At 43.6% G+C, this 26409-nt stretch overlaps 1 protein-coding gene across 4 annotated transcripts; it reads left to right on the top strand.

Annotated features, from left to right (window-relative positions):
* The first annotated feature begins 6421 nt into the window (after window positions 1-6421).
* On the top strand, window positions 6422-25410 carry AP1S3 (adaptor related protein complex 1 subunit sigma 3). Of its 4 annotated transcripts, XM_049803700.1 has the most exons (6): window positions 20187-20196; window positions 20755-21039; window positions 21313-21491; window positions 22720-22828; window positions 23802-23939; window positions 24929-25410. In XM_049803700.1, exons 2-6 carry the CDS (start codon window positions 20980-20982, stop codon window positions 24962-24964), a joined length of 522 nt encoding a protein of 173 aa, XP_049659657.1. In that variant the 5' UTR covers window positions 20187-20196; window positions 20755-20979; the 3' UTR covers window positions 24965-25410. The 4 variants fall into 4 exon arrangements, with proteins under 4 accessions (XP_049659655.1, XP_049659658.1, XP_049659656.1 ...); XM_049803698.1 differs by lacking the exons at window positions 20187-20196; window positions 20755-21039 and adding an exon at window positions 6422-6662; XM_049803701.1 differs by lacking the exons at window positions 20187-20196; window positions 20755-21039 and adding an exon at window positions 7362-7440.
* Window positions 25411-26409: the final 999 nt, after the last annotated feature.

The raw sequence follows: 26409 nt of genomic DNA, 5'->3' as shown, positions 1-26409 counted from the left end.
ACTCTTTCCACCTCTGAAGGGTAGCTAAATAGTCTGTGTGGTATGTAATGCTGTAATTTTATTTTAGTTTTTTTTAACAAGACATGTCTCATTTTGATCACCTTAAACTTCTCACCTTTCCCAAGGCAAAATACCCTGTTTTGGAGTTCCAACAAAAACTGACTGGAAACAGTGAGGGTGTTACTGATCTATAGTTGGAAAAGCCTGTTTAGATGTCTGTGTAGACCATCTTATAGAATCTTTTAAATAAGGCATATGAACTCTAGATTAGTTAAGTTTGAAAATGTTTGAGAACTGCACATGGTGTCCTTCTAGTGAGAGCATTAAAATATGTGTATTGGTTTTCTAAATGAGAATGCATAGTTGATCATGTCTCACATTCTATATGTCGCAAACTTCATTTAAATTTCAGGTAAGCTGTGTGGCAGGCCTTAGCAATGAGTTTTTTGGTGTGGTGTTGACTTTACTCATTGGAGAGATTTAGAATATGCTAGATGCAGGAAAGGGACAGTTTTTCATACTGATCAGATTTACTACTACATACTTCAGAAGGAAAGCTCTCTAAGGCTTTTTTTCTCTGTAGACCAAGTCCTCAGTGCTGAATGACCTGGCTAACAGTGAAATACCATGATGAAACTACAGAAAATGATGAATTTCTGCCAGCTTAACATTAACAGAAACACGTGTCATCAACTAATTTTCAGTGAGTTGCAACGTGGTCTTTGAAGGCTTTCTCGGCTTCTCTCATGAGTATAAGGCAAGCCTTCTCAATGATCTCTGAAGTGACTGCTACCAAATGATCCCACAAAGTTTTTTGCTCCTTTGGAGGAAGTAAGGGCATGGTTTCTAGGTAGCTGTGTGTGGTCTACTAAACTCTATTAATATGTAAAAGCTAATAGTTGAACAGATTCAAAGACAGTGTTACTGGTTTTATCACTTAAGCAATGGAAGAAAGTATCAAAATAATGTCAGTAATAAAATCTACGCAAATTATTTTTCATAAAATTAAATATGAAATATTTTATCGGATAATAAACTGAAATATATGGGGTCATTAGAAACTTTGCTTTCTGCTTCTATGACATAAGCCTCTTTCCCCCCAACATACAGGCAGCTCCGAGCTGCCGTAACTAATTGCCCTCCAACTCACTTGTGTACCCAGGGCCTCTTAGCAGTTTTACTATATAATCTGTGCTTACACAGAGAAGTTGAACTGTATTCTTTGACATACTCCTGATGTGTTATACTGATTTGGATGGGATTGACTGGTTTGTCTGCAGAATATTTGGTACATTCATTCCTAAATTGCCTTTTGTCGCAAAGATATCATGGGTTGCCTCACATCTAGTTGTCATAACTGAATTACTAAGTCAGTTCTGTCAGTTTTGTTTATGAAGGCCCTGGTGTGCTATGAATCATGCTTTCTGTGAGACACCCAGAGGCTTAGGGTATCTCTTAGCATTTATCCAGCTCAAAACCAAGATAAATTTATGTAGAAATACAGGTTGACTGTAGGATTTCCCATCTGTATTTTTGTATGTGGTGTTTCCATTTTTCCTCTGAAATGCTTTATGTTACCCTATTCTTCAGGAAACTGGCTTGCAATAACAAATGCTATGGAGGTGTGTGCTTTTCTCCCCTTTACCTTGCTTGTAGTGAAAGACACAGAATAGGGTTTAACTTGCTCCTAGCTTTGCTACTATAGCTGTCTTTCAAATAAAGAAGATACCATGACTCTCACTATCTATATTGATTTTTCCTTCCAAAGCCTGTTTTCCTTATGGTTTCAGCTGCTCTCAAAATCTATACGTACGTACCTGTCAAAACTTATTTAAGTTTTCATGAACTGAAGTGCACCCCTGTGTTGCTGATCAAGAGTGGGTACTGCTTGCTAATATTCCTTGATGTTGTTGCTGCTGAGCCATAGCTATTTTTCTGTCCTAGTACTGTCCTTTGTCTTTTCTCTGTTCTCATTCATTTCTCCTTCTTTCTCTCTTAGTTTATGGCTCCTTCTCCAGGTTTCCTCCACAGCAGCATGTCCATGTTGGAGTTCAGCTCCTTGAGACAGATGATAGCAGCTCTTGAAGCACAACTGAACAGCCTGCCTGAGCCTCCTGATCTCTGCAAGAGTGAGCTGGTCTTGCAGTAGCTAAATTAAGGATGACTGAGGCAGCAGAAGTGGAAGGTGAGTCTTTTAGGAAACAATCCATTACCTCATCCTCAGTTACAAGACTCCATCCCATTAAGCACCCCTAGCAATGCAGCCATAACTTGCAAAGGCTGTAGCAAACAGAAGAGCAGGTTGGAAAAAATACTGCTAAAGCTGCTACCTCTTACAACCCTGACTGTGCAGTGTCCCAGCTAAGTGGTGGACACCAGGGTTTTTAATCTTGGTGATTGGTAGGGAAGGTCTGGGATCAACAGGACTGTCAATAGTACTTGGAAGGCTTTGAGAATGTCGGGGTGATTTCTGTAAGGGTAGCGAAATGTTGCACGTGTCTCAATGGTGTCTGTGCGATACTCAGTTTAAAACTTGATCTCATAGGCATTATCTAAAAGAGGGAAGCAAGGCTGTAAATTCTGTCCTTTGATGGAGGAGAAATGCTGGGAATATAAGCATGCTTACAGGCAGTGAGGGATGTTTTAGTTGTCCTATTCCAAAACGGCAGTTCTTTTGTTTTACGGTGTGAATATACCAACTAAGCACTCTGCTGTTTCAGGAGCATGGTCTGAATATGCTTAGATTTTACAGCCAGGATGGAAAGAAGAAAAACATGAAAGAAATGGAGGCAAGGTGGAGAGGGCAAAGAAGTGAATGGCAGTGTGGTTAAAGCATGCAGGGCCTTGATTTAAGGGGTCCTAAGGAAGGACACTGTGGATCTAACAGCTGTTAATCCAACTGAACACGAGAGGGCTCAATAACACATTTTCTCTTGATAGAAGGAGAATTCTGGATGGAGCTTTATTGATGTCTGTTTACCTTATGGCCTGCTCTTAGTTTTATACAGCTGGGAAATGAAATAAAATGCTACTTGACACCCTTTAAATACTTGTGTACACCTATCACTTCAGTACAGGCTGTAAGGATTTGAGACTGCTATTTTTAACACTTTCCTAGTACTCTGAACTGCTGAAATGTTGGGACTACTTACTGAACATGCTGTTGCTGCTGATAAGGTACCAAAATCAGTGGCACAGATATATGATTTGATAGGTTCTCTAGTGATATGAATGCTGTGTTCTGCACTTAAATTGCAGAGAATCCAGATTGTGTGAGCAAATAAGGAAAAGGGAACGTAGGAAAAGCAGGGAAAATTGCCTGGAAAAGTACAACCCCCTGCCTAGTAACCAAGAGTAAGTGTTAGATTGTTTCTCTATTGATCCAAAGTGCAATTAAAAGCTACCCCCTGCAGCTGAATTTAGATTGGGCTTTTAAAGTTTTCTCTTTCCCCTACAGAACTAGTATCAAGTGGAAAAAAACCTGCACAGCAGGTCTTCTGTAAAATCACCAAGTGGAGCGTGCATCAGCCTGAACTCCTTGGTTTGCACAGGGATACTTACCTGAAGTAGTCTGTGGCTGTGTGCCTGGCTCAGTTTAGGTGCTGAAAAAACGACACCAAGGCGTGTGCTGGCTAGAATCAGTGTAAATAGCTTAATTTGTTCTGGTAGTCAACGGCAGTAAAAAGGCTTCTTTCTGCAATAAAAAGGTGGGAGTTTTTTCAGAAGGAAATTTTTTGCATTTTTTTTAGAAGGAAGTGAGAATGTTGTATTTTGTTCTTTCCCTGCTGTTCTTTAGACAGTGGTTTAGGTCTCCTAATTGGAGTTGTCAGGATTTGTTTGTTTTCCTGGAAATGTATGTGAATATAACTTCCCAATCAATTGTAAAATTATTAGTGAATGTGTAGCTTTACTTATATGGTCCAGGATTAGCTTCTGCAGTCCATAAAGCTTGCAGAGATTAGGAGGGTCTAAGACAAAGCTTGTTGCAGGTTTAGGACTCCATCAGTCCATGGCATCTAACATCTTAGCAATTACTTGTTTTCAAATAAATAATGTCCAGACTTGCCAAAACTTATACTTAGGAGCTAGAGAAGCTCTTACCAGCAGCTGTAGGCACACAAGGCTCACTGAATCCACTGTAACTCTTGGTGTGAACATTTTCTGCTCTGACTGTGATAGGCTGCTAGAAGACTGGAAAGAGGACGCAATATCCAGTAGCAGTAAAAAGCTGCTTGCCTCATTTAAAAGCCTTTTCAAAGGGCCCTCAAGAGAGGAATATGAGCATTTTCCTCCAGGCAGAGTCAGAAGCCAGAAGAGAAGGGTCTTAAAGCCTTTTGCAGCCCGCTTTGAGAAATACATTTGCATTACTTTGCAAGCTTTTGTGTTCTGATTAATTAACTGGGCCTTAGGGAAAGACCCGAAGGAGTCCATGGTATGGCATTTTTCTGGCATAAGATCACCCCACTGGTTCACCTGGCACAACTGTGTGCCGCAGGGGCCTTCCCCTGCTCCCTTTGACACTGATAACCATCAGTAGTTCCTACCCGGGAAGTTTGAGCTATCTTCTTTATCACAACATTATGCACACACAGTGGCGGAGAGGCGGGGAGGACAGAATTCCAACTCCTTGCCACTTCTAGTTAGCCAGTCATTAAATACAGCCTGGCTTTCTGTGCGGGAAAGCATCTAATTTAGACATGATCCTGTATCTGCAGCCTTGTTTCTGTAGGGCAGCAAAATTCTTTTCTCTGCTAACCTGCAAGATTGGCCATAACGGGTTGATGCTGGCCACTGCTGTTAATGTGCACTGTATGCATGATGTGTTTGCTGCTGCTGCTGCTTTTTTTCTGATGTACCTGCAAAAACACAAAAGCAGCAGGCTAGTTTTCTTGAGTTCATGGGCCTAATTAGGTAAGCTCTTTGCATAGAAAAGTAAGATTATTGGGAAGTAGCTGTTAAGCAAAAAAACATTGTTGTCCATCATTGGAGTAAATTACATAGCTAAAATGTAGGTTGCTGAACAGAGGTGTTTTCATGAAACTTGGGGGGGTTGGGGGGGGTGGGGTGGTTAGGAGGTGTGGGGTGAGGGGAATGTTCATTCCTTGAGTTCATTTTGGAGATGAAAGTCTTGATGCCCCACATCTGGAGTACAACTGCAGTTCTGAGTGTTCAGAGAGAGATGGCTTTCCCAATGCCACAGTGGTATCTGTGGACATTCCACATTTGCCACCAGTGAGGAATGTTAGGGGTTTAAATGCAGAGGCAGCTCTCTGTTGTTCCGCATAGGCCACAGTGGGTTGAGCTGGGGGCTGCAAGGGACAGGAGCATGACTGTGATTGTGCAGAAGCCAGATGTTTACCTCCTGAGGAAGGCAGCATGGGTACTGTGGCACTTTGTGTGGCCTGTTTACTCATCCCAGCTATCTTTCAGAGAATCCAGCAAAAGCTTTTGGCCTACTTTACCAGATGCTGATAGCAGTAGCCACGTGTGTGGCAGCCTCACTGAAGGCAAGAGGGTGTTCCAGCAAAACCAGTGAGGCCAGTGCTGTCCGGCAGCGTGATGCAGTGTGCTGCACCACAGCTGTGCAGTAAAAGGCAGGCGTGTTCCTGCGGTCTGTAGATAGTGCTGCTTTATGGGCTCGGGATGTGTACTCAGGAAGTGACAAAGGCCAGAGGCAAGTCAGCAGATGAAGTGTCAGTGAGATCTGTAGGCAGCTGGGACTCGTACTTCTTGTGTTGTGCACTCCAGAAGCGAAACCAGAGCGCTCAGCAGCTGGCAGCATCACAGCGCAGCATGCGTCATGCTGCTTGGTGGGATGGGGTTGGAACATACAGAACTGAGCAAGCAGCAGTGAAGGGCTCTATGAACAGCACGTCTATACAGACCAAACCAAAGCTTTTGGAGGGCAGAGAGGAGAAGGGTCATGCATGTTTAGGGAAATGTGGAAATTACCTCCACACTGTTAAATAAGCATAAGGAGCACACCCCAGCATATGCTCTCTGCTCTTGCAAACAACCATTTCCAACTGGGAGTGGATTTCAGCCCAGTTGCCCTCTCAGCCATGCACGCACAATTGCTTTTGACCGAGGGACCTCTCCCCGCCCCCCCCCCCCCCCCTTTGCTGAAGCCAGAGGCTGAAGATGGGTTCCACCAGTGTCAGCCATTGACGCTGCAGTGTCCCCTGGAGTCCCTGAGCTCCTTTGGATTTCCCTTTCTCACTGGTGACTCAGAGGCACCTAGCACTGCACAGAAGAGCAGGGCACAGCTCTGCCCGGAGCAGATGGGAACCATATCCTGAATCCAGACACACCGCACTCGGGGCTGGATGCATGCTGTGCATGCTCTAAAGGAGCATCTCTCCTTTAGACTACGGACGTGGGACTTGAATGTCCTAAGTCTCCTCATTTTATGCTCATGTGGTAGTTTGCATCTGGATCAGACTCCTGGTAAGAGCTTGAGAAGCCTTAGGCCTGGATTTAGGGCTTTTGATTCACGTGCTGAGTCTGTGGATGTTGCACATTCTTTTGGCACCAGCTGCTTATCAGCAAATCCCTGCCAGAGGTTACAGGGATTTGCTGATCTACCGGTAGAGCTGCTCATGTCTTGCTCTCTCATCCAACTCCATCAGAAAGCACGGGTTAGCAAAGCCCAGCCATTTAAGGTATTTAAACTATCCGCGTTTCATTCGGATGGAGACGGGCTGCCGAGCAATCCTGCCTGCAGCTCTAGCGGAGCGTCTTCAGGGTATGAACGCTTGGCAGTAGCTAGAGCCAGCGGAGGGCACGAACGGCATCCTTTGAGCGGTTAACGCCGGTACAGAGTGACAGCCGGAGTCGGGGTCCCGGCAGCCCCTGCCTGCCGTCGGCACCCTCGCTTCCCAGAGACGAGCGGTCCGCGGGGAAGCCGTGCCCCGGCGAGGCCACGCTGCCGCTGTCCTGTCTCTCTGTCCAAACCCGCCCTTTCGCCCACGCCCTGCCTCCCTTCTCCCGGGAGCGCAGCGGGGGAAGCGGGGGCGGACGCCGCCGTCGCCCCTCGGCGGCCTCTCGCCACCAGGCAGCCGAAGGCCCGACGGACGCCGCAGGGCCCCGGCGACGCCTTCTGCCCGCCGCCCCGGCGGGAAGAGCGCGGGCAGCCCGCTCCCGCCCACAGCCGCTCTCTCGTCCTCCTCGCTGGCATCTCGGGCCGGCTCACCGCCGCGGCCCCCACGGCCTCCCCCGGCGGGAGCCCCGGCCCGACGGCGGCGGGGAGGAGGCGCCCGGGCAGTTCCCTTTCGGGGCATTGTGGGAAGGCGCGATGCGGCCGGGGCCTCACCTGGCGCGGCGCGGGGCGGGGAGGGAGGCAGGGCGGGCGGGAGGGAGGGGGCCGGCCGGCAGCCAGCCGGGCCGGGTCGGGTCGGGCCGGGCCGGCTCCCAGCCTGCCGCCGCCGCCGCCGCACCATGGTAAGTGGGCCGGGGCCGGGCGGGAGCAGCGGCCCCCTGCCCCGCCGCAACCGCCTTCCCCCCCGCCCGGTGCCGCGGCCGGGCCGGCGGCGCAGCCCCCCTCGACGGGCGCGTTCTCCGGGCTTCGCCTTAGAGCTGCGGGGACCGGGTTCCTCCGCCCGGGGCGGAGAGCCGGGGCTGGGCCGGGGGCAGACCCTCGGCGGGGCCGGCCCGGACGTTGCTGCCCCAAGAGCCTAAAGCAAACAGAAGTGTTTGCGGGCTGCCCGAAAAAGCCAAGTCCCCGCGGAGGTGGGCTCAAACCTGGCTCTGCCAGCCGAATACCCCTGTCCTGGCGTGCCGGGGGCTTGGGGGTGGTCCCGAAACGGTGCGGCAGCGGCTCGTTTGTGCTTGGGAAGAACGAAACTTGGGGGTTTTTGAAAAGTCGTTCTGCTGGAATAATCCGAGTTGGCTTTAGAGGTAAAACGTGTTCTTTAGAAAGTGCGTGCCAGCCTGTCTGCTAGGGCCGTGCCGGCTGCTCCGCGAAGCAGAAATGTTATTTCCAAGCGGGTTTGAACAAGGTTTGCACCTGTTTTGAGGAAACGAAAGCTATATTCTTTTCCTTTCTGTCTTCTGACCCTCGGGGTAAGCTCGGGTCACGCTGACAGCCTGTCGTAGCCAACCAGGAAGACAAGGCTGTGACAGAGAGAGGTTTTATAAAGTCTTCCTGTAACTTGAGGAGCTGAGGTTCAGGTCTGCTCCAGTGCTTGGAGGAGGATCGAATGTGGTTTCATATGGATCTGTGTCTTTTGGCTGGCTCTGGCGTCAAAGCAGAGTGGTGTTGGGCAGCGGGTTTTCGGGTGGTGGGAGCATTGGGAAGAGCTTTTCCTCCTGTGTATTCCCTGGTGCCGGGTGAGTGGAGAGCTTGGGTGGCAGCCCTGCCTCTAGCTCGGGTGCCTCTGCTCAACTGCCTGGTCTCTCACGGGGGTGGTCGGAACTTGGCTCTGCCTTTCCATCGAGCAACACGTCTGTGAGAGAGCGTGTGGGTCTGGTTCTGTTCCTCACGTGTTGTCTATTGGCAAGCAGTCTACGTGCGCAACCCGGCTCCGCGGCTGGGTAGAGGCGGCAGCAGCCGCTCGTCTTGGCATGGAAGGGGGCAGCAGCCCTTCAGCTTAAAGGGCTGACAGGCAGCATCCCTGGAGGGAGGCCCTTTGGCTCTCCAGTGCTGTGCCTGGTGGTGGTTTGCTGGGATCGGAAAAGTTGCCATGGCTATTCTCTTTTGTTAAGTGTGATGACCAGTATCCTCTGAATAATGGCCAGCTTTTCCCCAAGGAGGACTTCAGGCTTTCGAGCAGCAAGATGGTCGGGGATGCCTCTTAATTGAGAAACCTTCTAGCTGCTTGATAATTCAGACTTGGGGCGGGTTCTGCAAGCATGCCCCGAGGTGCTGTCTTGCACAGTTTGCCTATTATGTGCATCTGTAATGCCAGTAACTGGCAGTGCACCTGAACAGAAGTCTCTCAACTCCTTCATCGGAGGCCAAGTTGTGTTGTTTGTCTCTATCTTCAAAGGCAGAGCTACTCGTTTCTTTTCAGTGGTTTAGCCAGAATGCTAAGTATGTGTTAAGTCTAGTGTATTTAGAAAGGTGTACCTGTCATTACATTTGCAAATAGAATATGCACAGTAATGAATTTACAGATGGCAATGCGGTCTCCACACCTTAAGTCCCTATATAGATACAACCTTACCGATTACACCCTGAGACAGCCCTACATATCCACTGCCCTCGGGTAAAGTTTATGTAAACAACTGGAGTTCCTATTTTGCCCTTGAAGCTCAGTAAATACGGGAGCTGATTTCAGGGAAGTTGATCTCAGAACCCTCCCTTCACAAATGCCAGTTTTCAAAGCACTCACGATGGTCCCAAGGGAGTGCTGCTTACCATAGTGCTGCTTACTGACAATTTGGAGACTGCTGTATTGATTGTTACAATTTTATAAGGTGAGTGTGCATTCTTACAATTAATAATTTTTTTTTTTTTCCTTTTCTGAGGTCATAGTACAAACCCTTGCTGGTATTGTTACATTAACTACTGCTGTCAGCCTTGCCTGTTCTCCTGTTGTAGAATCAGTGCTGATGAAAGGCTGCTTTTGTCAGGGTATGCTTTCACTTAAAATTCCTCTGTCTGTCATCCAGTCTCCATGAAAGGGTTGTTACACTGGGTTACATGTCAAGAAATAAGGGTTACTGGGTTACGAACCAAGAATAAGCCTTATTCAGTCTCAGGAGTGAAGAACTTTCAACAGGTCATTTAAACTCTCTGTAGATCGGTTCCTCCAGTTTGGAATGACATGGTTGTGCTTGCCACCTTTTTTCTGTGTTTTGAGATCTGAATGGAAGGTACTTGTGCAAATGGTACTGTGTTTTAGCAAGAGGGTTGTTACAATTGTTTGCTCTGTTGCAGATTTCCAGGGAAGTTTCAGGAAAAAATCTGTTTAGCAAAGCTAACTTCACATCCTGCTAAGACAGACAGCTTTTCTGCCTGGCTGCTACTTTGTGTTACATTAAAAAAAAAAAACGACTTTTTAGAAAAGAGACTAAATTCTGCTCCCTGACATACATGGGTGCAGCAGAGAAACATGTCCTGAAGGATTGCTGTCTCAACAAAGTTGAAGAGCAGGGAGAGAGCAGAGAGGAGAAAATGATTAATTTCCCCAAGGACATGTGTTGCTGTAGTCTTTCATGCCTGTAAGTGTTGCAACACCTTGATCCTACTGCCACCTCAGTGTTATCAGTATTACTTTCATGACAGTACATGGCTCTGCTTGCGTAGCTTTGAGTGCAGAATTGGTGCTTCCATAGTAAAGGGCCTGATTCACTCCTCCCTGTGCTGCTCATCAGAACAGTGAGAAAAATTAGTGCTTGTGGGCATGATCTGAAACCCTGGAGAAAGATCAAAAGAATCCCATTGGGCACAGGAACTCTAAAAATGTACTTGGCCTAAATAGAAGTGGGCAAGCACTGTTTCCACTTAGCAAGACATTTGATACCAGTCACTGATCTAGAAGTTTGGGTGAAATATTGGTTGAAGTGACAGAAGTTGCTGACACCTGCCTGGTGTTTGGAAATGAACTCTCAGCTGTTCTGCATATTGAACTCACCAACAGTCTCAGTGCTTTTAATTGTTAAAATAGACACAGCTCTGCAAAAGATGTTTTCAATGCTGCACAGAATTTACTATCTAGAGTTCGAAGAATAACTGGGTTTTTTCCACTCTGTGATACAGCTGTGTATTGGCCTAGCAAAGATGATGAACTTTGCCTCTAGGCATTTACCTCTGAAAGACAAGAAGGACAGCAAATTAGAATAAATGAGGGAAGGAGAGGAAATTACAAATAAATGATTCCTGTTGTTTGAGGCAGCATTCTACATGGGGGAAAAAAAAAAAAAAAAAGAAAAAGGAAGTCCATGTGGTATTTCTTTGTTTATTTATCTTGTGAACTATTAGTGTGGGAGTAGATGATGGTAATGGAACGGCATCCTTTTTGGAAGATCCTGAGTAGATGGACTTTTCAGCTTAGAAAGAGATGACTACAGGGGAAGTAATAGAAATGCATGAAATCATGAACGCTATAAAGAATGGTTGCTACAAGAAGAGTCAGGGTACATCCTGTGAAATTTTTATGCACTAAATGTAAAGAAAACAAAAAAGAATACTTTTTCACACAGTCTGGATTAATGTTTTTAATCCACTGCCAAGGGTGCTGTGGGTGTCCTGGTAGTTAGGCAGTTCATAGAGGATGGGTCCACAGGTAGGTTGTCTGGATCCAGTTTCTGGACCTGAATCCTTAAACCTGTGATTCCTGGAGACAGGACTACCACAATGATTTTACACATGCCCTGTTACTTATGCTCTCCCCTTCTGGAAGCTGCTCAGATCAGAGTACTGCTCAGGGGGTGATCCATAATCTGGTATTCAGTTACTACCTGTCATTCAGTTGGACTTTGAATACCATATTGTAGGATTTGCTAGGAAAAATGTTTTTTAGGGTCCTTCTCAGGAAGTCTGTAATCTCTGACTATTGATGTGGTCCTCTTCCAGTTGTGGATATTCTCTCTCAAGTACTCGCTGTCATTACAGGTTGTCACCGTTAAGCTAGAGACCACTCTGGACTGGCTGGCTATGCAGTAATTGCGATGCACACTGTACTCTCTCTGAGTAATGAGCTCACTTCCGGAAAGCAAATGAAATGTTATAGGTGATCTGCTGATTCTTTGCTTAAGTCACTTTTTTTATATATTCACTCACAAATAAGGAAATTGTAGGCATGTCTCAGAGCCAGGAGTTACTAGGTTGTGGAGTGCCTGGAGGGCTTTGGAGAAAGCCATGGCATCTGGGGTAGGCAAATGCCTGAAGAGGGCTGGAAGGAGGGGTAACGGGCAGCCGGGGCTATAAGGAGGCAAGAAAATGCTGCCAAGCATGTGGACCATGTAAATGTTTGCTGCTTTTCTGTACCTTTACTCTAACTACTTCAAAATCCCATGCTTTATAAACCATCCCATAGACCTTCTGCCTTCTGAAGGCACCAGTTATGTGCAAGAGCAGCAAAGGGTCAAAATGATGAAAGTACTGAGGAAACTGATGGGGCAGGGAGGGCAGGTAGAGCTGCTCCTCCCCGAAGTACTTACAAGGTTTATGCTTTGGCATGTACATCAGGCATTTCTGTGCCTCTTGTGGTCTTCCCAGTGATGCCTAAATTAAAACTGTACTGCTCCTGTGAAAAGAATTCTTTCTGTATCACATATGCACAGCTACTAATTACCATCCCTGCCCATTCATTTCCCTACTGTCCTATTCCTGCAGGCTGTCGTCTCCATTTACTTGGCTGCTTTGGGTGTATGCTTTTTTGAGTGGCCACCCCGGGCCTTTGCATTTTTGCAGAAGTTGCAGTTTATAGAGGTGCAAGATCCGGTCATGCACAAATGGTATTTCATTTCTGAGTAGGAATATAGCATGCAGAGTCACGGGGGTAGGATGGGAAAATAAAATTTACATTTGTGTGTTTGAAGGCAAGCTTGACGCGCCTTTCTGGCCAGACATGTCTTTCTGGCCTAGTATGTCCTGGATTTATGTTTCTCAGTATCACAGACATAACCCCAGGTACTCTACACACCAGTCTTTTTTTCTTCTCTAACTTGCTGAACTTGTGTAGGATGTCCATCTGCAGTCCTCTGTTCAGGCCTGAGAAGAGAAGACAGGGCATTAAAATCCTTCTTCACCAGCCAGTAAATTCCTGTTGTTGCCTTGCTGCTTGCCATAGGAGCTTGAAGGTAGTTTTGCTCAGACACTAGCAGTTATCGATGGCTCTTGTTAACCAGCACAGGAACTCCTGTATGGTCATCACCCTCTGCTTAGTCCCCTGAGGCGAGCGGTAGACACGAACCACAAGGGAATGAGAAATGGCATCGGTTTTGTTTGAAGAAAATGCAGAAATTCACCTTGCCTTTGTCTTGCAAGGCTGCCTGCTGGAAGGAGAACATGTGAAGTGTTGGGTGAGTGTCTGCCTGTCTGCTCTGAGCTCATGGGAGTGGAGACATGAAACTCACAACTCAACAGCAGCTGGGCTCAGGAGATGGGGATGGGGAAGGGGCAGTACCTCAGGCATTTCTTTTCCTCCAAGTCTCATGACAAGACCCAGATGAATAGCAGAATTAATTTTTGGTCCACTTTTTCATTCCGGAGGCTAAATTTTGGGCCAGCATAAAACATTTTGTGAGATCCTGTGCTCTGGCCCTTCCTTCTGTAAACAATGGTTGCTTTTTTATGTTTAGGTTATTAAATCCATGTTGTTTTTTTACCTTAATGAAAAAATGCCATTTTAAAATGGAAAATTGAGAATGTCTCTATTGAAAATGCCTAAATGAAGAGCTACAATGTTGCCAAAAAATTACTCCTGTGCTCTCTCAGAGTCATTCACATCTGTGATCAGGTGTATCTTTGGTCCTTCCAGAGCTCAGGTTTTCTGTGAGCATCTGTTGGAAGCTGGAGGAATGGGTGTGAGGCTGCTGCAGACCTGCAGTGTTCCTGCTCCAGCAGGCACAGGTGTCCCGGGGTTGAAGCACTATCTGTCAGCTGTCTGAGGAGCCGGGGAAACTCATCACCTTCTGGTGTGCCCGCCCTGTCCCAGAGCAAAGCATTTTAACTTTGCTCCTCGAAAGGTCAGAGGCAATGGAAGGGCCCTGCAGAGCCTTCACGTAGCAGGGCTTTGCAAATAACTGATAAGACAAACTGGAAATGAGAATAAAAGAGGCTGCACCTTTTGCCAGAGTCCTTTGGGCTAGATTTTAGCTCCGTTTCTTCACCAGGTGTTCAAGGAACAGACTGGGAAGATGCCTTATTGTGCCTGTAAAGTACACTTGGGTTATAGTGAATTAGGGGTAACTCTCTGCAGCTTGTTCAGCCTCTCCCCTGGTCTCCACCTCCTTAGAGCAGCCTAATGAATATTTTCCACTGCCTCCCAAAAATTTATAAACAAATAATGCCTCTGAGAGCCCAGCCCAGGAGGCAGAAGGGAAGTGATTACCTAGTCAATAAATGTTCTGAATGTCTTCAAATTGTGCTGCTTTCTGTAGGGTCAGTCAGCTAGCATCCCTGCAACTGTCTGTCCCTGGAGCCGAGGCTGAAGGTGTGAGTGCTGTCTCTGGTTCACACGGCTGTAGTGCGGTCACTGGCCTGCTGTCAAATTGCAGAGTCTGAGGCAGCTTTTATGCAAACTCCCTGCCTGGATCTGTCCTTGCTTATTGTCTAGAAATGAGTAATTCCACTTGCAGGAATAAGAAAGCACTGATTTAAGAAAACTGAGAATAATTATCCTCTGTAAAAACTGGATGTCATTGCTTGCATCTACATCTTAGGAGCTGTCTTGGAAAGCTGTGTTATCTCTCCTCTCCGGAGAGGTGCCCGAAACCTGGCTTTGCTGTTCGTGGGATGCCCAGCAACCTGTGAGGAGGAGGAGGCACAAGCATGCCTGTACTGTAGGGAGGGTGTTGTTGAAGGAATGCTAGCAGTTTATGAGAAATGAGCCAAGGTCAGGAGGACTAGACCTGCTGGAGACACCTATAAGCAGGAGCAGAGCTGGAGGGAGCTTGTGGGGCACTAATGGCTTCCTTGAGCTTTGTTTTCTGATCCTTGCGTAGGGATCAGAAGTGAGGAGCTTCAGGATGTTTTTGGTTCAGAACTTGAGCTCAGCTATACTGTTTTGATTACAGTTTTATTTAACACAAGGGAGGCTATCAAGAAGGTTGTTGGCTGAATCAATAGTATATGGTGTAAATATCCTTTAAATGCTAGTATGCTGGTCAATTTAAAATCTTCAGTAATAAGATAAGGGTGACTTCTGCATCGTGAAAAGCATAAAATCAATATGTAACTATAGTCACATGTGACCGTAATCATCTGGCACAGCTTTTATTGCATGGACTTTGGATGTATTGTTTAGGGGAAATTGTTCAGAAATGTTTCTAATGGAGATTAAGTGAGAAAGAATTCTGTGCCAGTTAGGCAGCAACATGCTGCTTTGGTATTTTGGGGTTGCTGTTTTTTCACTTATTTTCTTTTTTCTTATTTGCTTACATCATACAGACTAAGTACATGTTTTAAATTTTAAAGCTGAGATTCTACAGTATTTAACAAGCATACCTGTTGGCTTCTGTGTTGCTGTGAATGAAAGTTTTAGTAACAGAGTAAACATGTAAGGGTATTAATATTTTTAATAAAGTAGCCTGGTTTGGATTTTACATAATTGCTTTAAAAGTCCCTAAAACCCCAGAGTGTATATATTAAAGGTCAGTAGCCAGATGGGGACTTTAAGCAGCAGTAGAATACCAAAATACCTGTACTTCAGTGCGTTGTTATTGTGTCTCTTCCTGATGTGGCTAGATTGTTAATACATTAGGTCAATAGATGTCTGTTCAGTACCTCTTTCTTGTTTCAACCTAAATGCCTGGCTTTCCAAACCATCTGTGTGTTCACAGTATAGCTATTCTTTTTTTCTGGAAAAATTTCAGTATTTTCTTCCCTCCCTCCAAAAATAACACTAAACTAAGCAAAAACTAAAAGCAATTTTTTTTTTTCTTCAAATATTTGGGAGAAAACAAAATGAGCTAATGGCTGGCATAATTTGGATGTTCATACTTTTTAAAAGAAATAATGTAAGGAAAGCAGGTTTTGTTCATTTTCAGACATGATGTAAAAATAAATACTAACAAAAAAAAATTCTGGACAGCTGCCTATGTTGGGAAATACATTCTTTCATATCAGAGGAAAGAATGACAACTAGTAAAAGATAAGCAGAATATGAACTCAACGACACTAAAACAGTGCCAGAAGATCAAACAGGCTTCAAGGGAGTCAGAATAATTTAATAGAGGACTTTATCATAAAAAGTCGCTTCCTCTCCGCCAGGTACAGCCAGTCAGTCTGGTTTTCCCCAGGCTTCTGTCAGCAGCTGTTGTCATGTCAGCAGCTGAAGGTGTGGCTTTTTTCATCCCACTTCCCTCTTTACGCGGTCTATGAGTTTTTCTTTATTAGCATGTCATATATTGCCTGTTGCCCTACTGGCAGCAGCAGGCTCAAACGGAAAGTTTTTAAGGAAAACTTAGAGTTTACGAGTTCTGTCAAGCTGTTTGGTTTAGGATAGTAATTCCTAATTTGCAAATTTTAGTTAACTTGTGAATTTCAGGAATCTTTCTGTTTTACAAAGGTGACTTTGATTTGGGAGGGCTCTTAACTGAATTCAGAAAGGTTATAGCTGAAGCAGAGTCTAAACCCAGTGCTGCTGGACTGGCAGAGCTGCCTAGCCGAGGAAATCCTTGCCCCAACCAAGCACCCAGCAAACAGAAGGTTGCTTGCTTTTCACAGTCTTCCAGCCACCAACTGCTGTTCTGCCTTCCATTCCCTTAGGCTCCTTGGAGTCCTCCCATTTCCCAGTCCTCCTCTCCCATCAAGGGACCTGGAGCAGCCAGATGCCAGAAAACAGGTTTGAAACCAGTCAGCAAATGTTATGCAGGTTGAATTACAGGAGGAGGAGGAGAAGCTTTTCTAGCGCACGTTCTTTCTCAACAGTGGGGAGAATTAGAGCCTCGCTGCATTGACCCCTGGAGTTCACCTCACCGGAAGAAATGTGACGTCTTTTACATGTTTATGTCATTGGACGGTAAACTGCAGAAATGACCCTGGGAGTCAGGAAAGCCGCTTTGTCTTCCCATGTAGTCATCTTTTGATATCCCTACAGGTGGTTTGTTCTGTGTCTAATAGAATATAGACTGGGGTCCTTTAGGCAGTTGTGCTAAACATTGCAGTACAGGTTAGGTTAAGTTTTAAAACCTCTGTAAAAGCAACAAATGATGCGAGTTTGAAACCGGTGAGCCAACTGTAAAGCGTTTCATCAGTCTGGAGTGTCAAATGGCCACATACTGGAGAAAGCTGCACCAAAGGGGACCTCCAGGGGACAGCCCAGGAGACAAGCTTGGGAGAGCTGCTTGTCAGATCATGACAGCCCATTAGCAAAAGGAGGGAAAGGTCTCCCAAGGAAGGTGGAAAAAAAATCACAGTGTGTATTAGTTTTTTACATATTTTTCTTACATTTGCTGTTTGTGTACATGTAAACCTTCTGTGTTTTGCATTTTTGATGTCTGTTCTATTTCCTGTTAAATTATTTTGTGTCGAAGTCTACCATTTGATTTTTTTGTAGCCCTGAAACTAAGGGTGGTGTTTGTTATCCTGGTACAGTTTTGTAGATCTCCATAAAAGAGAAGGCCCCATAACTTTCCAACCTATTATGTAACTTACAGCTGCAGTTGATTCAGAGATGCGTGACAAGGGGATAGAGTTCAGGTTTAGAAATCTGGTTTAAAAGCTTGATTTAAAAAACCAAAAACACGTTTTTGCAACTAGAAAATAATGGCCTACAAATATAAAATGCAGTCATTTAGGCTGCTTACTGATGTTTATGGAGATCATTTTGCACAGTACTGTAGGTGGTTGGGTCTGATTCAGTAAAACAAGCTAATAAAATTACACTCAGCTCCCAGACCAAAGCTTGTCTCCTACAGACTCCACATGTGATGGCAGCCAATGCTCCCATAGGAACTGCACGCCTCATCCCGACCCACTCAGGCTTGGACCTAAAAATTCTCTCTGGTGTCGCCCCTGGGTCTGGTGATGGTTAGTCACAGCCAGCACGCTCTAGAACAGTAGGAAAGGAAACCAAGCACCCTGCTTTAAAGGTATTTTGCTTGAAGCAAGTAATTTGCCTTTGTTTTCCTCTGGAATTAGCACTTTTAAAGCTGAGTAAAACATTGCAGGATAATCTACCTCTGTTTGTAGTTTGGCTGCTGAAAACCAACCAAAAATTCTTTAATCAACATCCATCTTGTCATTAGCACTATAGGAAAGCAAATATGTTTTCACAGTCAAGGAGCAAGGAACAGATGAGCCGATAGATTTGTGTTTGTTCAGTACGTCAACATTTCCAGGTTTATTGATGCATCAAAATCTTCCCAGTGAGCTGTAATGAACAGAGCTATGAGAGTGAGGAATGTGTTGTATCGTGTCAGTGTGGCTGGGCAGAGCAAAGCTGAACTGAATGAAACAACACTTACAGCAATTGGATACTTACGCTTACAGGAATTAAGCCATTTTTAACCTCTTGAGAATGAAATATTTTTTACCTCCTAATTGCCCAGATTGAATGGATTTTAGAAATTAGAAAAAGGAATAAGAGTCAAAAGAGGAACACCACCCCCCACCCCCACCCCAATATTTTCTAAGTATCTGCAACTTTCTAATATGTTGGTTTGTTACAGGAGCTCTCAGCTGCCCAGGAATATGTACCTAGGCTTGAGGGTATGCTATTTTGCCATAGGCTGTAAAATTAGAAATGGACTACAGCAGAGGCTCTTATCTATTTTCTAGCTGTATATACTTCTATAATAGTAAAATTGCCTTATAAGGTATGCAGTTATATTCTGCATATGAAACAGTGTGGGATGGGAGACCCAAAAGATAGAATTTTTGAAGGTTGTGTATGAATCTTGATGTGTTTAGGAGCATTAATGGGTATTTTCTGATTGCAAAGATTGTTGCCTCTGCTCATGAAAGTGGTGGTGAAACATCAACTGCATCTTTATATGAAACAGTGGAGTTTTCAAAGCAATTTTAAATGGAGAGCAGCTCACTTTCCTGTGGGTAAAACGTAACATGCTGAAGTAAACTGGTCAGAAAATGGTGGTAATATTCACAGTAATTCCCTGGCTTGTTGGTATTTAAACTTTTAGAGGCATAAGGTCATATACATATATCTCCTGGAGATACATGTGTTACTTGCAGGCACTTAGATTTAAGGTCTGTTGAGTCAACAGCTGAACCTAAACCAGAATACCCTTTCATTATCTTCCCCTATTGAAGCACTGCAGGCAAATAGCTTTCTTTCTGCAGATGTCTCAAACAGCACGATCTTGTTATGCTGAACATGCTGTCAGCTTTTGATAGGGATTCATTGACTAATTCCCTGCATTTTCAGCCAAATCTGATCATCCTCTCCTGTATGATTCACCATGTTTTTAGAAATTTGTTTATCAAATAGCTCCTACCTGTGCCTGATTGCTTTTGAATGGACACCCACTGACCTGCTGCTCTTATCTGCAGAACTTACACTCTGTTTTTCAAAATGCATTCATCTTTATGAAGGCTTTGGAGTTAATGTGCTGTGCAAAGTAGTCTTTCATTCATCCAGCTCATCCCAGTAGACAAGTGTATGGACAGTAAGTACTGTCCCTTCATCCACTGGGAAGGGGTAACCCTGACAGCTGGAATATTACCATGTCAGAACCCAGTTGGTAATTTGAACAAAGACAAGAACATGGTACTTTGATCTTCACTGTAATCAGGCCATGTGTACTGCCAGCAGCATAGTTTTGATTTAGCAGGCTCATCTGGAGAGTATTACAGGACTCAACACAAGGCAGCTACAAAATCCTTGTAATTTTATCAAGCGCATTAGACTAATGATGGCAAGAGCCATATTTCCAGCAGTTGATCCTGCCATTGGCACACATGAATAAAACAGTCCACCTTTCCCTAAAATGATCCTACACTTGAAGTCTTTCTCAGTATAGTCAGAACTCTTATCTCCGGACTACTCAACAACTATGTGACTTAATAGCTAGAGAATGGTTCTGAATTATGAATGAATGCTTTGTTTAAAACCCAGTAGCTGCTTCTTTTTTTTTTTTTTTTTCTGCCTTTTACATAGAAACTTCTCTGGTGTACTTCTCTGCTTGGACTTCACCAGAGCGTAGAATGATTTTATCTTTACAGAAATCTGCATTGTAATCTTGATAGTAATTGTGAACATTAACTTTAATCCTCACTGGGGAGATGGAGTGATGGGGAATTATAGGTACAGCAATAAGCTGGAATAGAAAACAAGAGGGGGAAGGGATTAGGGTGTAGACTGAGAAGCTGTAGGGAAGCGTAAGGCTAAACTAATGGGAATGGGGATGTGGCAAGGGACCTGCCAGCTCTTCTGTTTGGAGTTTGCAAGGATTGGGAGCAACTGAGGAAAATGAGGCTCCTGTGCTTCTCCTTCGTCCTCCCAGCATCAGGGGAAGCCTCATCTCTGCACAGACAAGTGGCAGTGTGCCCGTCAACGTGCACGTGGCTGTGACTACGGTTAAACATCCTTCCTGCAAGTCCCTGGCTTTCAAGCATTGGTACTGGTGAGAAAACCAATGGGGATACCTGTCAAGAACAGGGCAGTTCACAGTGTCTTCAGCCATTGGAAGCATCTCTTATCGCTGCTAGTTTGTTCAGGGTGGTTTTTTTTCTTCATTTAGCAGAGGACATCATGTCATCCTCAAACAGATTTCCTGCATTCCTAAAGCCATGTCTATGCTGTGGGTAGATGACTTACTGTACTTCTTAAAGACTTAGTATGGTCAGTTATTTTAATCTGCTAATAAAGGTATTTGTATAAATGTGAATCGATACTTTTTTCCCAAAGTCTCACTGGCATTTAAAAGCTAGCGCTTCTGTATTTCAATAATACTGCTAATGCTAAGCATGAAAAAATCATGGGTAAAACCATGTAAAATTATGGCTAGCTTTAAAACTGAAATTTAGAACAGTGTACGTATCATGCTTTATTTACCACAATATCCTTGGTCACTGAGGTGTGTCCTTTGTCATCACGATCATCTTTCATAATCTGGTGATTTCTGTAGTAAAACTAGTCAAGCTCCCTTTCCAAAGTAGTTGGTTTCTCCTGCTCGTTACAGCCTCTCCTAGGAACATGCTGCTTTGTTTGTGACCTGAAATAGCACAAGACCAGAATTGTTGGTGATTTTGTTTACTATCTAGGTATTCATACTTCTAGTCTTGTGCCACGCTGCATCCTTGATCTGCCTAGCCCTGTTGTATACAAGTCTTTATTCCTTTCACTAAGATGTCTAATCTTGCTGGAGGAGGGACTGGGACCCTCTTCTCACCACTGCAAAGTGGTGATGCTCCGCCTGTTCCCAGGGTCGTGGCGGAATAGGAAGCAAAGCTGCTGTCTGCACAAGGTAAGGGAGGACGGGTGGGAGAGGATGCAAAGGGGATGCCTAGGGGAGAGGTCCCACAGGGAGGGGAGAGCTGCCGGGGGAAGAAACAGGAGAGGGGAGGGATTTCTCCTCCCACGCTCAACTTCCCCCAGACCTTGCTGATGCCACGTCCAAACGTCACATCAGGGCTGCAGGTGCCTTCGCTAAGATCTCACAGTTTTCCGGCATTAGGCGGAGGAATGCTCTTCTCTGGCTGTGGCCCTAGCATTAACTATGTTGCTTTGTTTACTCTAGATACACTTTATACTGCTCTTCAGCCGGCAGGGGAAATTAAGGCTTCAGAAATGGTATACGACACTACCTGATAAAGAGAAGAAAAAGATCGTTCGAGAAATTGTTCAGATTATTTTGTCTCGCAATCAAAAAACAAGTAGTTTTGTTGACTGGAAAGATCTCAAGCTTGTTTACAAAAGGTGTGAGTAATTTTATGAGAACATATAATTACTATTCATATAAATAACACGTGCTAGAAGAGGAAAAATAAGGGCTCGCTTTAAGAAAAACAGCAAACAAAACCCTAAGTGCTAAACTAAGCTAGTAGGAGCCTGCCATTGGCAATCTAACTGTGTATAACAGCACCGTGTCCCTGGATAAATCAGTAGGTAAATTGTGGGCTGAAAAATACTTGTACAATCTGTCAAATGAGAAAAATGGGAGTAACCTAATAAGCGTTAGTGGTCGAAATTCTGTTAGAAGGCTTTAGGCTTCACTGCTTCTTCTAATTCCCCAAGGTAGCTTGCTGAGACACGTGCTGAGCTGTATCAGGCTCTCTGGGAGGTTGCAGGAGCTGTTCTGAGGCACTTTCAATGTTTTGTCAAATTTCGTCTTTGACATATTTGTTGCTCTGGGAAGTGTTACTTCCCATTTCCTTTTCCAGACAAATCCCTGGCCCCCAGTTACACCATGGTTAGCATTAACTGGCTGTTAGTTCTTGTAAAGTTGTAGCAAACAAAAGTAGCCTTAAGGTATAGCACACTGTACAAATTAAGCAGCATCTCCCATTTAGCAAAAATTGAGTTCCGTGCTGTGAAGTGATGGATGTAAACATCTGACCAGATGCTGTGACAAGCTGGGCCTCCAGCCACATCACCAAGGAGTTTCATGCAGATCGTTACTCCCACCTTGGGTTGATTTAAACATAAAGTTTTGCTGCAAGTTAGTGATGAAGATTGTTCAGTCTAAGCAGCTTCATGCTTTCTGGCCCTATGTAAAACACTGTCAGTCATTTGATAGCCAGCAGGCTTGCTGAGATGTGCCTCTCTCCACCTTTATTTTTGCCTTTATTTTTATTTTTTAATAAAGAGCAGTAACTCATCCTACAGTTTAATTGACCCCACTTACTGTAGTGCTATTACAGCAGGTGAGGGAGAGCTTAAAGTATTGCTGATTTACTGTTTATTTTAAGACCAGTGTTGGAGGTATCCCATTTTGCCAAGGGTGGAGTTTGTTCTTCTAACTAAATTAATAAGTTGTTTAAATTATCTGATCTTTTCAAGTGTTTTCTGGGACACTGTAAGAATGAAAGAATATTATTTTAGAGACCAAATAGACGTTAACTGTCATTTGCGTAACTTCTAAAAGATGAGCAGAGCACTGAAGATCCCACTGTTCACTCTCACATTTTTGCCTTTGTTTGCCTAGGTATGCCAGTTTGTATTTTTGTTGTGCAATAGAAGACCAGGATAATGAGCTCTTGACACTAGAGGTCGTTCATCGATATGTAGAGCTTCTGGACAGATACTTTGGAAATGTAGGTTTCACTTTCTCCCATGAACCGCATTCCTGGCTGTCTGATAAGCAGATAAACTATTTTGGTTTGTGTTTCCATAGGCACTACTTGCCCTGTAGACTTTCTCAATCCAGAGTGAAATTCATTGTAAGAATATTTATAAAATAGTGCTGAAACTATCATAAGATTGTTTTTCTATGCTTTCTGACCCCCTCCCCCCCCCCCCCCAATTAATCTTGATGCATTGTATATCTGTCTTGGCATAGAATTTGAGGAGAAAGCTTGAGGAAAACTACTTAAAAAAAATGCTGGGTGGCTGTACTTTAATTCTCTGTCCTGACATCTTCAGGTATACTGATTTTGTTTATTTCATAATAATGTGTAACAATTAAGGACATATAAAGAGGAAAGAGATAAAGTGGGTATTTTTTTAAAGAAAAGACCTGAAGAAGGTCCAAATAAGTCTTTCAGTAAGTCTTTAAAGACTACAAGAGACCCATCTTTTCTATGAATATTTTTGAAATTGTTACCACTACCTTAATTTATCTCTTATTTAAATCATGGTGCCATGACTCATGTTGGTACTGCCTCAAAACAAAAAAGCGGTTGGTGGCTGTAAGGTCACTAGGACAGGGAATTTCTCTTGCTGTGTGAAACTGTGCATGAACGTATGTAACCCATATTACAAGTGCTATATAAGACCTATTACAAGGTTAGTAGGCTAGGAAGTCAGCTTTGTTCTCTGAAAAGCAGTATGAATGTCGTGTATTATATAAAATATAATAAGTGAAATATCTTTGCTGTAAGCCTAGGCTATATATGTGAAGAGAATATGTGCAGAAGCTGCAATATTACATAATATAAAGTATCTTTCTTCATCCTGCTACCTGCCACGAGAGTGCATATGTTGAATACATTTGATCTTCTTAACAACTTTTGGCCCAGTATTGCTTATAATGTGATTTAAATGTGGGGTGTCCTTTTATTCTGGCAGGTGTGCGAGCTGGATATTATCTTTAATTTTGAAAAAGCTTATTTTATTCTTGATGAGTTTATAATTGGTGGAGAAGTACAAGAAACTTCAAAGAGGTCTGCAGTGAAAGCCATAGAAGACTCTGACATGTTGCAGGAGGTAAGGCGGAGGAAGACAAAAGGCAAACACTTCATCTTCCTACATCTTCCTTGTTTGACAGGAGCTTAAAATACAGCTAAGCACTTCTGGTACTTAATTATCCAAATGTGTCTTACATTCAGTTTCAGTAGGTACAACAGTGCAGTTAAGGTAGCAGTTACATAAGCTTTCAATTCAACCCCCTTGCAGAATCATCTGGAGGCTCCTCATATACTGCTGTTGCTCTCTTGTGGTTTAACTGCTAGAGTTTCTCAGATATTATATTAAGAAATAGTTTAAGGCATATCTTAAGATATTTATATAAGAACATAATCTAAGATTATATTTTATGTATACATATGTATATATAAATACAGAAAAATCTGTTCTGTTTCACTAATCCATTGGAAACAGATGACCTACTATTAACATTTAAAATTGGAAAGACTATGTGCTGGCAAACTCTGCTTTCATTAATAAACACCTGACCTGTGTAGTTTTTCTACAGGGCACAGATATCTAACCTTTATTCAGAACCATGCAGGAATTCTCTTCCCTAACTTGTACTGTTGAGCCAGGAATGTCAAAAGCAGTTGAATGTGATGGATTTACTTCATTTTCTCCTAGGTAGCGACGGGTGCATTGTAATACTGAAGGAAACAGCACGCTGGTAGAGCTAGCTAGGGACATACTATGCAAGTCAAACAGTTTTTCACAGGGTTCTGGCATTTGCACATGAAACTAAGCCAGCTATATACCAAGGCCAGCTAGACATGATGAGTTTAGCCACAACCATGGTATGTTGTGATTTGAAAATCAGATTCTAAAATGCTGTTAAAGGTTATTACTTCTAGATTTTAATTAATCTGATCTTATTCCATGCAAAACTACAACTGTCTTCAAAGAGGACAAGGGGGTTGGTTTGAATGTTACTGTACCACTCCATAATGCATCAGTTGTTTGTTTCTTTTTTTTTTTTTTTTTTTTTTTTTTTTTTTTTTTTTCCCCAGACAGTGGAAGAGTACATGAACAAGCCTGCGTTTTAATGTTAAAACTACCTGGAGAACTGCTGTATGCACCTGTAAAATGCACTTCCTGAAATTGCTTCCCAGTGTGCCAGATCCTCAGAGAAGTACCAAAAACCAGTAACTAAAGGGATTTGTTTGTATAATGGTGAAGATGAAGGTCAGCTAATGTAGCACAGGGTTTAACAATTCTGTACTTGCATTACTCTGCATATGAGTTTCTCAGAGTTGTTGTTACCCTTGATCTAGTTTCTCTTCTCTTTGCTGGATTAAACACTTGTTTTGTACCGTATCTTTTAGCTACGGGTTTTGTCATCATAAAATGTTACTCTGACAGTACTTTGTAGATGTATTTTTACTAATTTTGGTCCACTGCTGACCGTATGACTCTACTTTTGTACAAATGTCCATTATTTTGAATGTAATGATTATTCTGCTCTAATAATAATTTTTTTCTAAAAGACAAATTGTTGTGGGCCCTGATTTCACAAGCTTGTTTGAAAAGATTAACCCATCTAGTATAAGAAATACTCTTCTCTTTGGACCAACCCCTTTCTTTCACTATCTTCCTTCTATTTTCTGCTCTAGTCTGCTAATAAGACTGCTCCAACTGCTACTAGAGCACACTCCTCACCTCCATTTAATCTGGAAGAGTGTTCTAACTTGAGGTAGGCTTCTCCCAGGTTATAATGAATCCTTTTTGCTGCTGCATGCGGGTGGCCTGTTTCTGTCTTTCACCTCATTTTCCTATCCCCTTCCTAGGTCCCCTGGACCTGGACAAAGACTACAATCTTTGGAAGCGTGCAGCTTGAGAGCAGGAGATATCCTGAAGAGAAGAAATTAGTCTTTGGGATTTTAGGATGAAGATCATCTTGTATATTTTTTGGTATCCACCAATAACCATCTTTCCCAGTGGAGTTTTCCAGTCCCAAATTCACACACCTATGGGGATGATCAGCTTTCTGGTAGTTGAACATGGCCAATTTTTGTGAAGGTTGGACAACTCGTTCAGCGTTTTATAACTTTGCAAGCTGCACAAAGGGAAAAGGGGCAAAACAGTAGAGGAGAAGAATGAGCTGGGCTATGCATCTTACTGCGCATTATAAAACATCGTAGCCGTGTGTGGAGAGCCAGGTGTTTTAGCTTGTCTGTCTTTCTCTCAGTGCAATTTGGACTCTAAATTGATTGAACTGGCTTCCTTAGAGAGATTATTTCCTCCTTTAACAGAATTCAAAGCTCAGAGAAATTCTATTTATCTTAGCCCATAACTCATAGCTAGATGATTTGTTTCTGTCAAAGCATGAAATTATCCTATACAAAAATTAGGTAAGTTATCAGAAAAATATGCCAGAATCATCCGAGCATTGATTCGCATTTCCCTTCAACATCTGTTTTCTTTGATTGCTGGGAGGTACAGTCAGTATTTTCCTTCAGGGATTTTTCTATTCTTTAAATGTCCTGCATGC

Source organism: Accipiter gentilis, chromosome 6 (assembly GCF_929443795.1).
Source record: "Accipiter gentilis chromosome 6, bAccGen1.1, whole genome shotgun sequence".
Classification (NCBI taxonomy): Eukaryota; Metazoa; Chordata; class Aves; order Accipitriformes; family Accipitridae; genus Astur; species Astur gentilis.
This window is presented reverse-complemented; position numbering and strand designations above follow the sequence as displayed.